The sequence below is a fragment of the Aspergillus eucalypticola genome (assembly GCF_003184535.1).
Source record: "Aspergillus eucalypticola CBS 122712 chromosome Unknown BO83scaffold_2, whole genome shotgun sequence".
NCBI lineage: Eukaryota > Fungi > Ascomycota > Eurotiomycetes > Eurotiales > Aspergillaceae > Aspergillus > Aspergillus eucalypticola.
The window spans coordinates 104,163-118,580 of NW_020290276.1; the positions used below are offsets into that span (position 1 = coordinate 104,163).

Here is a 14,418-nt window from a genome sequence, read left to right on the forward strand (position 1 = left end):
AGATTGAGTTCAAGCAAATTGAAGCCAAACGAGAGACAGTGAAGTATGAAACGCAGTGTTTGCAATCTCCGCACCAGAACCCTGGAAAGATAATCGACGGAGCAACCAGGATATGGGCAGAGTGACTGGAAGGTGGCTTGTTGCACAGGAACGGATGGGAATAAGGAAGGCTCAGCAGAGTGTGAAGTGCATGGCTGGCAAATGATCACTCAAGCGAAAGAGGAAGGGAGTCACGGGATGAGAGGCTCAATACGTCTCTCTCGCGATAACAATAATATCAGACAAAAGAGGATGTATAGGTGGGTAGGCACGGGGCAGAACAGGCTGGACTGGAGGGCTTGCACAGGAACTTGGAGGAGATGTGATGCTAAGAACACATACAGATGGTGCAATGGGAGTGGCTTATACTCAGCAGAAGTCTCAATGCCTGACAGTGCGTTCCTGGATTGCCAATCACAGTGGATGGAAGTGAAGGACAGTGAAAGAGATGCGGTGCGTCCAATGCGATAAGCGCGGGAGGTGCGGCTTGGCACGGAGAGATGCTGCTCTCCGCCTTTGGTGCGTGATCCTTTCCGCATTCCCCCAACCAACTACGGGGGCAGTTATCTATCTCATGCTACAGAGTCCAGATGGATAGCTGTCAAGTTTGCAGCTGTGATAGCGACGCAAATGGCTTCATGTCGGGATCTAATACAGGGTAATTTTACAACATGTGGTAATTTGCACTGGATTGATACCATGACAATGCGGTGCGCATATCGGGCAGCCAATATTGAGGGCAACCACGAATTTGACAATAGGATTCAATGGCGGCGTTGACAGAGGGCCATTATTTATTTGACCCATAAGAAGGGTCAAGAGGTGTATGGTTACGGAGACTTGATCGGGAATTAAATGCGATGAATATATGCAGTCGGCGTGCATGACAACCTGTCAACCACACCTATCTAAATTACGAGGGTGATGGAGAAGACCACCTCTGGAGATCGACATTATTACAGTACTACGGAGTAGTAGACTGACTGTATTCAATTTCGTTGAGAAGGTTGGGCATACTTGTTGACAATTGTATCTACAATACCCTTGATGTACTCAAGATATGAAGATAGTAGCCAGTTAGGACTTCAATGTTTAGTGGAACAGTCAAAAGGACCCTGATCGTACACAGTAAATTAAAGCAGGCACAGTAAATGGAATGAATGGAGAAAATCCCCGCGAAAAACCATCGAAACGGCCTCGGGGTTCAGTGCCGCCTGTTGATTGGCTCCCCTCGGCCAGACCGCCTGCTGGCGTCATCACCGCCTGTCCGGCCGTTGCGCCCATTGTCTTTCATTCATTTATTAGTCTGCCAGGCTCGCTCTTTACCTTTTCCACCTTGTCATTGACGCCGTCTCTCAAGTCCTGCCAGGTGCTTCACTGCGGACTGCCTTTCCAATGACAACTCTGGTCCCCCGTGAGCCTTACTCCCAGGAGGAGCTGGACCGGCTCTATCCTCGGGACTTGAAACTCCAATTGGTGCAAGTGGTAAGTGCCGGCAAATCAACCCCCCCCCAAATGCCCATGCAGGACGCTGGCTAATGCATGGTTCAGTTTCTCCGTCATGGTAAGGAGGATATATATATTACAATCTTGCTTTAATATTTCTGATCTAACATCTGCTTTTCAGGAGAACGAACGCCCGTCTCTTCGCGTTTCCAGAATGTATGCGGTCCAACCCTTCCCCCCAGCTTATCTCCTCCGGGCTAATATTGTTTAGGCAGGACTCGCTCCATGTAATTCGCCCTTCCACCCTGACGCATACATTTGACCGGCCCCCCACTGACTTCTTTACTTCTGCAAAGACTGGCCGTACTGTAATGTTGCGCGGCAGATGATTCAAATGGCCGCCAGCAACAAAGACCTCACATCGTGGAACGGGTTCGAATGGAGGAGGAAGACGGAGGCTTTTGGCGACAAAGACCAATCTGTGGTTGCAGTGGGAGCAACTGGTGATATAGAAGGCATCTGGCAAGTTGGACTTCAGCAATAATTCAGGAGGTCCTGCTGACTGAGTCCCCAGCCAACACGGTGAGCTGACAGACAAAGGACGGGAGACCACCTTTGCCCTAGGCCAGCGTCTGCGGCACTTGTATGTCGACCAGCTGGGTTTCATGCCCAAGATAAAGTCCGACACCGAGGATATGTATCTTCGTGCCACTCCCATTCCCCGTGCCCTCGAGTCCCTCCAGCAAGCTTTTTGGGGCATGTATCCCGCCAGTGCCCGCACTCAGGACTTCCCACCCCCGGTGATCGTTGCACGCTCCGTATCGGAGGAAACCCTCTTCCCGAATGAAGGAAACTGCCGCCGTTTCAGGCAACTTGCTAGGCTCTTTGCGAACAAAGCAGCACTCAAATGTACGTCCTCTACCCCCATATCCCCCAGTCCAATGCCCCCCATCATGCAATAGCAGACGCAAAGCATAGAAACAAAGACTAATCAAGACCCCCTACAGGGAACACCTCTGATGAAATGGATTACATCAACAAGCGCATCTCCAAGTGGATGCCGGAAAGCTCCCCCCGAGTCGCAGTAGACGGCCACCCTCAACTGTGCGGAATCAACGACACCATCAACGCTACCGATGCCCACGGCCCCGCAACCAAGCTCCCCTCCGAATTCTACGACCGCAAACTCAGAGACTACATCGACCAGATCTCCGTCGACGAGTGGTTCACCGGCTACACCGAGAGCAACGAATACCGCAAACTCGGCATTGGCGCTCTCCTCGGCGACGTCGTCGACCGCATGGTCAGCACCGCCGTTGACGGCGGCTGGCGCAGCGAGTCCTCCGCCTCGGGCTCCTCCCCAACCAACGGCAAGGCCATCAAATTCGCCATGAGCGGCTGCCACGACACCACTCTCGCCGCTATCCTCACCAGCACGGGCGCCTTCGACGGAAAATGGCCCCCCTTCACCTCCTCCGTAGCCATCGAGCTCTTCTCCAAAACCGAACAAGATCAAGCACGCGCGGCATCCACAGCTGGCGACGCAACCCAAAAGAAGGGTCTCTTCTCCTTCCTGACCGGCTCTTCCTCCTCCAGCACGCCTAAGACCCCTCAACCCTCCGAAACAGCCCGTGTCCCTCTGTCCTCCCTCCCCGAATCATCTAAAGAATCCCTTCGCTCCCACTACGTCCGCATCAGATACAACGACCGTCCTGTCCGGATCCCCGGCTGCGCAGCTAAGGCCGAGAACCATCTCCCCGGCGACGAGAGCTTCTGTACGCTGGAAGCGTTCAAGGAGATCGTGGACAAGTTCACACCCAAGGACTGGAGGTCCGAGTGCCTGCAGAACCTCGGTGAGGGGTTGTATGGGAAGAACGATGCGGAGAAGTCGGTGGCTGGGTTCTAGAGCCTACGATGATTGATCTGCGTGTGTGTATGCGCGGTTGCTTTACTCTGTATCTAGTTCTTTTCTTTTCTTTCTTTTGCTCTTCTTGACCACCATTCTGAGATGGGGAGATTAGTCCATCTGGTCTAATAGATATACATATTTACTACTATGGTCTCTTGGAAGACATAATACATATGCAGTATTGGGCTGCTTTGCTTCTTGAACTGTGGTAATCTATTCAAAACCAATATGCTTGACCGTAGTCAAACACCAATAAGAATTATAACACATCATGATTATATGTTCGAATGTTAAATACTCTAATATGATAGTATTTATCCCATGTGGATCTTTCACACTCTAGTTACTCCTACTGCCCATCTTTACCAGCAGCGGCAGCAGCACTACCCTTCCGCTTCCTAGCATAATGCTCCTTCTTAATGCGCTCCCCCTCACTATCACTTCCACTCGTGCTCCACCCACTTTCACTCTCACTCGCACTCCAAATCGACTTCGACTTAACATCTGCCCCCTCCGGCTTCTCAACCTCCATCTCCTCAGCAGCAACAGGAATCTGCTTATGTTTCTCCTGCTTCTGCTTCTTCGCCTTCTGCCTATTCTGCGCAATCTGCTTAGCAGCCTCTTTCCTCTGCTCGGCCTTCTCCTCGCCCGCTCGTTCCTGGAGATCAAACAACTTCTCGACGGCAGGCGCATACGCCTGAGCGATAGGCATATCGCGGACGCGAATACGCATGTAATCGAAAGCCGCGACGATCGGGACGGTGATCTTAGGACGGCTGGTGACCTTGATGTCGCCAAACATTTGGTTACGGGTGTTGTTGTTTTGTTGGGGCTCGTCGTCCGGGACGTCGAGGCCGACTTGGCCGACGTGGTTGCTGGGTTCAACGGCGGGTTTGTTGTTGGCCGTGCGGGAGGCAGGGGCTTCTTCGACTCGGGCGAGCTTTTGGTAGCGTTGGCTGAAGTGAGTGAGCAGGATGGCGCGGGCGTTCATGAGACGGCCGACTTCGAGGGCTTCGGACAGGGTGGAGTGTTTCTTGGCGATGGCGGATACGGCCATGTCGTCTTGGAAAGTGGCTTCGTGGATTAGGACGGTGGAGTTGCGGCCGATGGTGGCGAAGCCGGCGGAGGGACGGCAGTCGCCGGAGAAGGAGATCTTGAAGCCGTCGGGGAAGACGAGGGATACGGCCATGGCGCCGCGGCAGTGGGAGACGCGGGTGGTGAGGAGGTCGGAGAGGCCGGTGGCGGAGCGGAGGAGAGGAGTAAGGGGGGAGGATTGGTCGTGGAAGCTGAGGCTGGTGGTCGAGGGTCTGGTGGCTTCGAGTTGGTGGCCGGGGTAGGAGCCGTCGGCGCGGCAGTGACGGTAGACGAATTGGGTGCGGATGTTGCCTTGGTGGAGGTAGGGGGAGGCGCTCAAGGGAATCACCTTGCCGAAACCGTAGTTCTCGACAGCGGCGTATTCCTCTAGCCAGCCTGTCATCATCTGTTCGGAGACAACGAACAGTCGCTTTTCCTGCAGGATCTTGGACATGTCCATCTCTACCTCGTCTGTCTGCGGGATTCCGTCGGGGTAGTTCTCCTGGAACCAGGCTTTGATGACAGAAGCGGTGCCGAGATGGTGGTCCGCGTGAAGGTGACTGATCCAGATCATCCGCAGATTCTGCAAGACTTCACGCAGCTTCTCAGGTGCGAAGACACGCTTCAGCTGACCAAGAGTGTTCTCACCGCAGTCCAGCAGGTAGTATCCGTATCCAGGCACGTTGAGAAGAGTAGCGGAGACGTTGCGGTACTTGGATGGAGCGGAGGATCCAGTGCCCAGGGTGATGATCTCTACATTGGCTCCTGGGAGATCCTTTTGAAAGCTCTCAAGCTTTTTCGTGAAGGCCTCCTTCTTGACACGCTTGCGGATGGTGCTCAAGCGCTGTTCGATGGCCCAAGGCATCTGGCGCTGCACCTGTGCGGGCTCGAAAGGCGGCTCCACTTCAGAGAAATTGAGCGCAAACTTGGGCTCCATGTCAATGATGACACCGGGCGCCACAGGTTTCAGGGCAACGGCTTTCAGTTCTGTGGCCGGCTCTGCAGTTCTAGTGCCGGGCTGCGGGAGGGACACATTGTCATGAACAAGGGTCGGGTAGTTGTCAGGCCTCAGCAAGCCCATCCGTGTGGTTGAGGTTGCGATGCTCTTCATAGACAGGTAGTTGGGACAATAGTCCGAACTGGACACGGTATGCTCGCACTCGGGAAATCTCGCAACAAACTCGTGGAGCCGTGGATGATCACCCACTCCAGGACCCAAAATCCACAGGAAGGTCTGCAGGCCTGTAGTAACGGCGGCGGAGTTCCACTCGGGCCGATTTACCAGATCATCGACGTGTGCTGGGGTAGGCAAATCGATAATTGCCAATCCCTTACCCAGTCGGGATGGGCCCAAAACCATGTCAGGAGTAACGGTCTTGCCATCTTGCGACGTCACGCTCTCTCCCTTGGTCAACTTGGCATAGTCTGGTCCCTTGCGAACATTCAGCTCCTGAGCCTTCTTTGGGTCGAACTTTCCCCGGACATCGTGGTTCCGGATGATATAGGAAACGGACTCCTGACACCAGGAAGTATGAGGGATCTTCTCAACGGCTGCACCGGGCCACGGTTGGCGTACGAGGACCGTGATATCAGGGAGTGGCTCATTACTTCCGGGGGCAGGTCCCTTGTACTGCTCAAGGTCTTTGGTGACGGGGTTACGAACGAACATCGCGGCCGGCATCTTCACATCCGCCAACTTGGTCTCGTGCAGAGCATCCAGTCTCCAGTTCGAGTTGAACATGTCCGTGATCACAGACTGTCTAATGACTTGGTCCCGGGTTCGCGCATCAATAGGCTCTGACGTATTGTTGCTCTCTTCGAACTCGTCGAGGCTCCGCTTCCTAGGGCTCATTGAGCGAACCTGCGACGTCGCTTGCAGGTGCGGGACGGGGGAAGACCTGATGGGCATAGCCCAGACCTTAATGTTGCTGTCCGACCATGTAGGCTGTTCGCAAGGATCCTCCGCTCCGAGGCGATCGGGTTTCGACATGCCCTCCGAATCATATTCGCGCGTGAACACCGGTGTACCCTTGCGAAAGACGAATCTCCGTGCGGTAGCCAGGGTATGTGTGAGGTTTCTACCTCCGTGGATTGTCAGAGTTCCTCGTTGCGGTACCAATTGTCCGTCGTGAACCGCGTATGACATTCCATGCTCCTTTTTGGCAGCCGCATTGGCCTGTCCACTTTCTTTAATGCGTTCCTCTTTCTCCCGCGCAAGAAGTTCCAAAGCGTTGTTCGAGCTGGCTATCCCGTCGGCCAACGTAAGGATAACACCAATCAGTCCTCCAGTGTTGCCCCATTGTATCTGGCCGGTGAGGAAGACGTCGGTCAGATAGGTTATTTTAATGCCACGCTCCGTACATGCGCGCTGAGTGCCCTCCGACAGTTGACCGAAGAAATAACGCTTGTCCGGGAAGTGAAGAAGGACCGTCGTGCCTGGGGTATCGGCCGTGGGCGTGGTCAGGACTTCGTAGTAGAACTTCATTGGGGGATTGCCCGTCGGTGGCGTCGGCGGAGGACCGAAACCTGATGTCTGAAAAGACTTGGGATTGTAGAGGAGGAAATTCTGTCCGCGTCGGAAAGGTAGTCGAGGGGCAGGCAGTAGATAAGTGCCCGGTTCCATTGGCTGGCCAATCCGAGATTTTTTGGATGACGCCGACGGCCCACGCTTCTGAGCAAAGTCGCGCTTCTGGGATAGAGCCTTTTTATGAGAGCCGCGAGAATCTCGAGGGATCGATGTTCGGAGGAGGACTGGCGAGGGACGTCTGGGAGCGACGGCAACTCCGCGAAAAACACTGGCGAGTAGCGCCGCGGACCGCAAAAGGGAAGCCAACTTGATGGGAAAGAGAGATGCAGTTGGGCTAAGATAAATGTGAGCAGTGTCAACGGTCCGTCATCTCATAGGGATCAAAGTAAAAAGCAAGATAAAAGAGATGGTGGGCGACGAGAGGATGTCAATTTAGTTGAGTGAAGTCGCAGAGCTTCTCCGCCCGGCAACTTTTTCTCGGGCCTGACAATCGCCACTTTTCATCACTTTAAGCCATGCAGCTCCTCCACGCCAAGCAGGAGTCTGCCACTGGTCATCTACTTACTTACTAATACGATCTATGCAAAAGGCTCGCAGATCCTAAAAGGTAGTTCAACTTTTAATATGGAGTTAATTTGTATCTTGATGTGTTCCCTAATAGCCAGTCCGGACAATCCATAATTCCAAGCTCCCAAATTCCAATCCCAAGTAGCCTTCCCTCTTCCAGACACCAGAAGCCATTCCGTCGAACCCCTGAAAAAAAAAAAAGAGGATGAAAAGAAAAGAGTAGAAGAAAAGACGAGCAGCAATAGAAAGAATAAGCGTAGACAGAAATGAGCCACGTCATGGGGCAGAAGTATATAAACACAAGATCATTGACAAAGGAAAGACGTTGGTGTCTACATGGCAGGTTCAATAGTCTTTCGAACCACTAGCGAGAAGGTAAAATAGCAAAATCGAAGAACCAGCTTTACAGTACTTATAAGGCTCGAAAGTGCGCGACATGGGGAATCATGAAAGATGAGCAGTCATCATGGACACGCGCTCGAAAGCGGCTTCCATGCTGTGGCAGAGCTGAGCAAATTGTTGGGCACTGTCCTTGACCTCGCCCTCGACAACAAGCTCAAAAGTCGACTTTCCGGTAGCAATGCCATCGAAAGCACAAGCAGATCCTTGCGATGTAGGGGCGACAGGCATATCAGCAAAGAGGGCGAAGGCAGGGTCCGACTCGTCCATCACGACATCAGGGTTCTCAACGCCAACATCCGACTTCTGCTCGGATTCGGCAACAGCTGGCATAGAGGCGAGAACAGGAGCCTCGTCCTTGGAGCTGGCAACGCTGGGAAGGCAAGAGTCCACGATGCTGGAGGTCTTGCCAGAGAGAGCCTCGGTGTCAATAGCGGGCTCAGGGACTTCCAGGACGGCGAACACTGAGGGGTTGCCGTAGTTCATGTCGATACCGGAGTTCCAGCCACCGTTGTTCATGCCCATGGCCGAGACATCGAGTCCCTGGTTGGGGACCATGACCATACCAACGGGAGGAGCTTGCTGCATAGGCGGTTGCGTCATGGCGGGCGCTTGCTGCTGGGGCGGCTGCTGCTGGGGCTGGGCCTGTTGCGGGTGCTGAGGGTGCTGGTGGTGCTGCGACTGCACCTGGCTCGGCAGGGGAAGACCGTTGGGGCCCATTTCGTCCAGGAACGAGGAGAAGTGAGGGGACGACAGGAGCATGCGGGCGAGGTCGGTGAGACGGGCGTTCTCCTCATAGAGGGAACGGTTCTGCAGACGCAGTTCGTGGGCTTCGTTGGTCTTGGCGGCAACCTCGCTCTCGAGCTGACCAATGTACTCTAAACAACGGGTTAGTCACTTTATGTTCAGGTCATTACACCAACAGGGGATATTCATACCCTTTCTGCGAGACCGGAAAGCACGAGCGGAAACCTTGTTCCGGAGCTGACGACGTTCCTTGCTGCTGAGCTTCTTTCCTTCTTCGCTGGCCAAGAGTCTCTCATCCTCATCCATATCCTGCTCCTCCTTCTTGGCCTTGGCCATCTGAGGCAGGAGGGAAGGAGGAGAGGGGGAGTCGTCAGGCGAGTTCAAGGCAGACTGGCGCATCTGTTGCAAGAGGCGGGAGATGCGTTCCTCAACAGCCGGGTTGGACGGGCGAGGGGTCTGGCTGTGGGGGCCTGCATTGTGATGCATGTGCTCGTCCATGCGGCGCTGTTGCTGGAGGTGTTGCTGGCGAAGGTACTCATTGTGCTTCTGTTGCTGAGCGGCCTTGGCCATGGCAGCCTGCTGCTGGTGCATACCCGGATACATGCGTCCAACCTGAGTGGAGGGACCCATGGAGGCCATCTCATGGCCGCCCAAAGCGTTGGGGTCGACGAACTGGCTCTTGGTGCTCGGGTTCGGGGAGATGAAGTAGCCAGGAACCGATCCCATGTTGTCGGACTCCAGGTCCATATCCGAGGTGTTGCGAGTCGGGGGGCTGTTGAAATCCATGGAAGGCTCCTCGCGCTTCAGTTGGCTGCTAGGGTAGAGGTCTCCGCCCATGGGGAAACCGGGACTCGGGGCACCGTATCCCATGCCGTTCATGTGGTTGTTGAAAGTCATGGCATGAGCCAGGGCGCCTGGAGGCAGCCCGGTCTGCTGCTTGTGTTCATCATACTGGTGACTGGGACCCTGGAAAGCAATCGGGGCTTGTTGACTTGTTGTCGAGGCAAAACCAGCACTTCGTACATCGCCAGCGTTGAACTCGGTGCTTGGTAGGGTGGGTTGAGCAGCCATGGCGGTCTTTGCGCGGGCGGGCTCTGCGGAGGTGTATGCTAGTTGATCAAGATCGAGGAAAGACTCGATTTCCTGGTCGAATGTTGACGGCGCGACCGCCGGATGTTCTGCCAATGTAGCCATGGTGATGAGGATGTGTAGATGAAAAGCTGTTCGAGTAGCGCAACCTGATAAACGAGAGCGAAGACCAGCGCGATTTGGTCAAGTGCACGGTCGGAGCAGAGAAAGGGGTAGGTTGGATTTGATAACGAGAGACGATGGGGGTGGATGTGATCCGAGGTAGAAAGGGGTGAGAGGGTTACTAGTAAGCAATGAAGCGAGTAGTCTATGAGGGATATCGAAAAGACAATAAACGTAACGATAGCGTTGGAGAGGGTAAAATGAAAAACAGGAAGGGGGAGTTAGATGGGTGAAGATGGATGATAATGATGGTAGTAGTAGTGATTGATGAGAGAGTAGGGGAAGAGATGATGGGTAAAATGGGAAGGGAGGGATCGACCAAGGTTGGCGGACGGGAGTTAATGAGGGAGGGATAACGTTACAAGACCGAGTGGGCAGAGCAGCAGCAACAGCAGCAACACAGCAGAGCGAAGAGACCAGATGGGCAACTCGTTTCTCCACGCCAGGAATAGAAATCCACCCAGAAATTCAGGTAACTAAAAAGGCTTGCGCGTCCTTTGGCTGACTCAGCGGATAATGGGACCCGCCCCACCCATTTTCAGTCTGTGATTGGCTGGCCCCTTAGACACTAAGGCGAGTTCAGTGGGTTAGGGCTTCCGGGGAGCAGCACCCTACTCCACTGCTGGTTAGGGAGGGAATCCACTCTCTCCCTCCCCTCCCTGAACTAGTTACTTGGGTAAAGTTCGGGCTTAGTCGCACCGGTTTTCGCCCGTCTCCTCTCTCATGTACTGTGAACCAGGAACGCTGCCAAACAGAATTCTACAGTTGGTGCAATCAGGAGATCGTCGATAAGATCTCCCGGGCTTGTTTACTTTTATTGTGTACTCCCCTTGACAGGTGATGGATTGACCGTAATGGCCAACTCTCACCACCCAGCATACACTGTACAGTAGTACACATCCCTTGTGCAGACAAGAAGCATGTAGGCCAACCTAATGGAGCCCTTCCTTCCGGACAACTCTCTGTCGGGTGACTTTGGACGAGAATGGGAGGTGTGAAGGCCGGCATGCGAGATTTTCTTCGCGAGCCGCCCCCTAGATGGTTGCCCCGAAGTCTCTTTTCTCACCCCCATTGTGAATGGACCGTCCATGAATTATTGTGTCTTCCCGTCCCTCTTGCCTCCCTTTCTGACACCTTGCCGTTTCAAGTCTGTTTCTCCGAAGCAATGAAACGGCGGCACAAGTGAGCACAATCTCAATTCCTGACAATGTGCTTGCACCAATCACAGTAGTCTCCTGCAAGATTGTTCACCTGGAGTGGCCGATGTATCACCACTTTATGACGTTAGTGGCTCAGCCACAGCCAATGACCGCCATGAATCAGCCGACGGCTGCGATCTGTTCACAGCAATTGTGATCACAGTTTCCGCGAGTCCACCAATCCACATCGGCATTATGATTGATTGGAAAATAAAAAAGGGGTGGATAATGTAGCTGAGACTGCATGAGTCTGGAATGCCATCCGGTCTTCACCAATGTGATTGATGGATTGATCTATGGGACAGATGGGGTGGCCTCTAGAGGGGACAATGAGGAACAACGAACAAAAACCAATGTATCAACACAATTGTTGTGTGGTCGAGGGGAGCGAGTCCACTTCCAGGGATCTCTGGCTGATGCATCCAGATGTTCTAGAATGGCCAATAGTGCTGACCACTTTGATCTCGACTCTTCAACTGCTGGTGCCCTGGTGTGGATGCGCCGGTGTGGAATTCTGGTGGGTAAGAAACCCGGTTCCTGGCCGACAAAAGGTTAACTCCGGAAGCAAAGCTTGGCGCCGGGCTGCCATGGAAGAAAAAAGCAGAAAACCCAGTTGATTTGACTGTGAACTGATGGTCCTGGAGAGAGAGCCCACTACGAGCCACTCTCAACTCTTTGCTTTTCTCGCTTCGCACCCAGTGGTTCGGTCTTGAAATTTTTGGGTGGTTCATCCCAGCGCTATCCATGGAGTAAATAGTCTGTGTATCTATCCTTTCTATCGGCTCTAGACTCCTACTAGGTGGGCTACTATCTAACCGTTTAGATACTAAGCGCTGAGAAAAGATCCGATCCACTTCTCCTCTGGAAGGCCAAAGGATTCTTCCCCGGCTTAAGGCTTATTAGGGCCGTTTCACGTCTCAAAGACGGTTGTACAAAAGGTACTTTCTCATACAGTGGGCGTATCGACCATGTCCGAGCAGCGCCAGTGGCATCTTATCATCCCGGCGCACATACTCAAAGAGAACATCGCGGGACGGGTGATCATTAGATGACTAAAATTTGACGGAGATGGTTATGGCCTGACAGAGGTGGCCACGACTCGCTGATCCGGCCGAAACTTAACCCGCCGAGTTCAATTCTAGGCCTTGACAAAGTCGCAACTTCTGCTTCAGATCCGAATCAGTGGAACTGAGAATGGATGAAACTCGTCCGAACGGAGAACCACCGATCACTGACCGTTCCACCAGTCCTAGATAGGAGACTGCACAGTTTGCGTCCAGCACCAAAACGGTTCTATTGAGTCGAAGTGTGTTCTGCTCCTCTCTAGGCTCGGTAGTGCGGCACTCGAGGCTTGAGTTGGGCCTTCGGTTCTACTAGTTCGAGCAAATCTTTTCCTAGTTTCCAGAAACCCCTGATGGGCGCAGCCGGTGCCGCAGCATCACGATAACCTTAATAGGAAACCGAGACGATAAACTATACGGTTGCCATTGCCTAGCGCGCTTTCGATGGCAGATCCCCTGCGAATAGCCTCGTGCGAAAACTTTGCCTCATGCTACGGATAAAAGTATTCTATATCTATTTGCAGATCTGTGGCTGAGACTGCACACGACTGAGTTGAGAAGAAAAAAAAAAAAAATAGAACGCTTTTTTCTTGGCCCGGAGTCTTCTCTTGTCCTTGGGTCTCCTGAATCTTTGCGCTGGATGCTTGTTTCAGTTGCCGAGCCTTATAAGGCTTTCTTCGAGGCTGCCTTGTTTGGTGCAGACGCAAATCGGCAGCGACCCTAAGGCTAGAATTGAAGACTGCACTCATGGTCTTTTTATTCGCTGAACCAGTCTTCTGAAGCTACACGTCCGAGTTCACAGAACCAATCCAACTTTTGGTAGATCAACTCTGTACCATGTTCAGTAATCTGAGTGTGCCGCTTAAGTAATGCACACAATTTTCCACTACAGCACTGTCTAGACCTCAGGCAGAAGTTATCGTTCGCAGCTCTACTATTTTCAGCAACATCATCAACGCAGCCGCTTACTGTTAGCACATGAACCCATTGCAACTCTACAAATCGCCACCACATGCCGAATATCTCGACATCAATGAGAAATATACAACACCATGACAGTCAAGGGGGGCAACATTATGACCTCACATGATGCGTCGAGTCGAACCGACCGGAAACGGCATTATTGTGATGTCACCCCACAAACTCAGTTCATATCGATACTATCTATTCTCCCCAACTCAAAAATATCGAATATTGGAACAGAATTTGTTGTGTGCACACATTTCATATTCGCCTTATGTATACTGGCGCTAGTACATACATCTTCTCATAAAATAATTACTAAACAGGGCCCTTGTTCCTTTCATATCATAACGATCGTCAAACAAACATTTACCTCCGCTCCACAAGGAGTCAAATCATCACACTGAGTGGTAAAGAGATGATTTACTCCTCGGGTTCATCCTCCTCATCATATTGATCGTACTGGGTTCTCGATCCGCCCTTCTGGCCAGCAGCACGGGCTCTAGGGTCTCCGGGTTGGAAGCTGCCGCTGGAGGCCTGGCCACCTTGGGATGCGATGTTGCGCTGTTCATAGTTTAGTATCTCATCTTTTGAGCTAAAGAAAAGAGAATCGATACAACGTACCTGCTTATCAGGATCCATACTGGCAAACCCGCCCGAGTGACTAGACTGGCCACCCTTCTTGGCAATATTCGACACTTCGTCGTGGGGCCGGTTGGCGAAGTTTCCGGGGTTGGAGTTGGATGCCATTTTGTCCGTTTGATATAATCAAATGGTTTATCGTCTATTGGATTAAATAGTAATAGATAGTAGTCTTGAGATTCTGATTCGGATACCAATCCCATCTCAACCCCCAAAATCAACACTCTATATATACCCAAATCCCAACCACCCCATGAAGTCATAATGTCGCCCATTTGACATCAACAACATGAACAACAAACCTCTTCCCTAAGTGAAGTAAAGTACGTAACCTGATGCAATTCGCAATTAACTTTCCACAAACCTCTCCAACCCATCATCATCAATAGTCAATTCAAGTTTCTCCATGCTCATCATGCTCCATCTCATCCCTGATATTGGCTCGCCACGCGGGTTAAACTCTAGATTCCGTGGAACGTGAACCTCGGTGTTAATGGTTGTCCGCCCTGTTTGGATAGGGGAGTTGGTAGTGTCATGTCATGGTCACGTACTACGTTTTATTTTTTGGAGAGAGTCTAGATTTGTGATTGCGAT

The 14,418-nt window shown here is 52.5% G+C and overlaps 5 protein-coding genes across 5 annotated transcripts; 2 read left to right on the forward strand and 3 right to left on the reverse strand.

Annotated features, from left to right (window-relative positions):
- Window positions 1-1,353: 1,353 nt before the first annotated feature.
- Window positions 1,354-3,583, forward strand: BO83DRAFT_413487 (putative acid phosphatase). The gene is made up of 7 exons (XM_025534488.1): window positions 1,354-1,524; window positions 1,591-1,603; window positions 1,667-1,701; window positions 1,757-1,772; window positions 1,842-2,007; window positions 2,060-2,394; window positions 2,493-3,583. Exons 1-7 carry the CDS (start codon window positions 1,435-1,437, stop codon window positions 3,389-3,391), a joined length of 1,554 nt encoding a protein of 517 aa, XP_025392512.1. The 5' UTR covers window positions 1,354-1,434; the 3' UTR covers window positions 3,392-3,583.
- Window positions 3,584-3,719: 136 nt separating this feature from the next.
- BO83DRAFT_404920 (ribonuclease Z) lies at window positions 3,720-7,552 on the reverse strand (the record flags this gene model as incomplete). The annotated part of the gene is made up of 2 exons (XM_025533761.1): window positions 3,720-7,329; window positions 7,503-7,552. 2 exons carry the CDS (start codon window positions 7,550-7,552, stop codon window positions 3,744-3,746), a joined length of 3,636 nt encoding a protein of 1,211 aa, XP_025392513.1. The 3' UTR covers window positions 3,720-3,743.
- A 177-nt stretch (window positions 7,553-7,729) lies between these two features.
- On the reverse strand, window positions 7,730-10,342 carry BO83DRAFT_329134 (bZIP transcription factor). The gene is made up of 2 exons (XM_025528184.1): window positions 8,900-10,342; window positions 7,730-8,839 (listed from the first exon to the last, which is right to left on the reverse strand). The coding sequence occupies exons 1-2, from the start codon at window positions 9,900-9,902 to the stop codon at window positions 8,007-8,009; spliced, it is 1,836 nt and encodes a 611-aa protein (XP_025392514.1). The 5' UTR covers window positions 9,903-10,342; the 3' UTR covers window positions 7,730-8,006.
- An 886-nt stretch (window positions 10,343-11,228) lies between these two features.
- On the forward strand, window positions 11,229-12,206 carry BO83DRAFT_413490 (uncharacterized protein; the record flags this gene model as incomplete). Its single annotated transcript, XM_025534489.1, has 2 exons — window positions 11,229-11,675; window positions 11,982-12,206. Exons 1-2 carry the CDS (start codon window positions 11,403-11,405, stop codon window positions 12,204-12,206), a joined length of 498 nt encoding a protein of 165 aa, XP_025392515.1. The 5' UTR covers window positions 11,229-11,402.
- A 1,396-nt stretch (window positions 12,207-13,602) lies between these two features.
- BO83DRAFT_404922 (general stress protein) lies at window positions 13,603-13,932 on the reverse strand (the record flags this gene model as incomplete). The annotated part of the gene is made up of 2 exons (XM_025533762.1): window positions 13,603-13,746; window positions 13,807-13,932. The coding sequence occupies 2 exons, from the start codon at window positions 13,930-13,932 to the stop codon at window positions 13,606-13,608; spliced, it is 267 nt and encodes an 88-aa protein (XP_025392516.1).
- Between the last annotated feature and the right edge of the window lie 486 nt (window positions 13,933-14,418).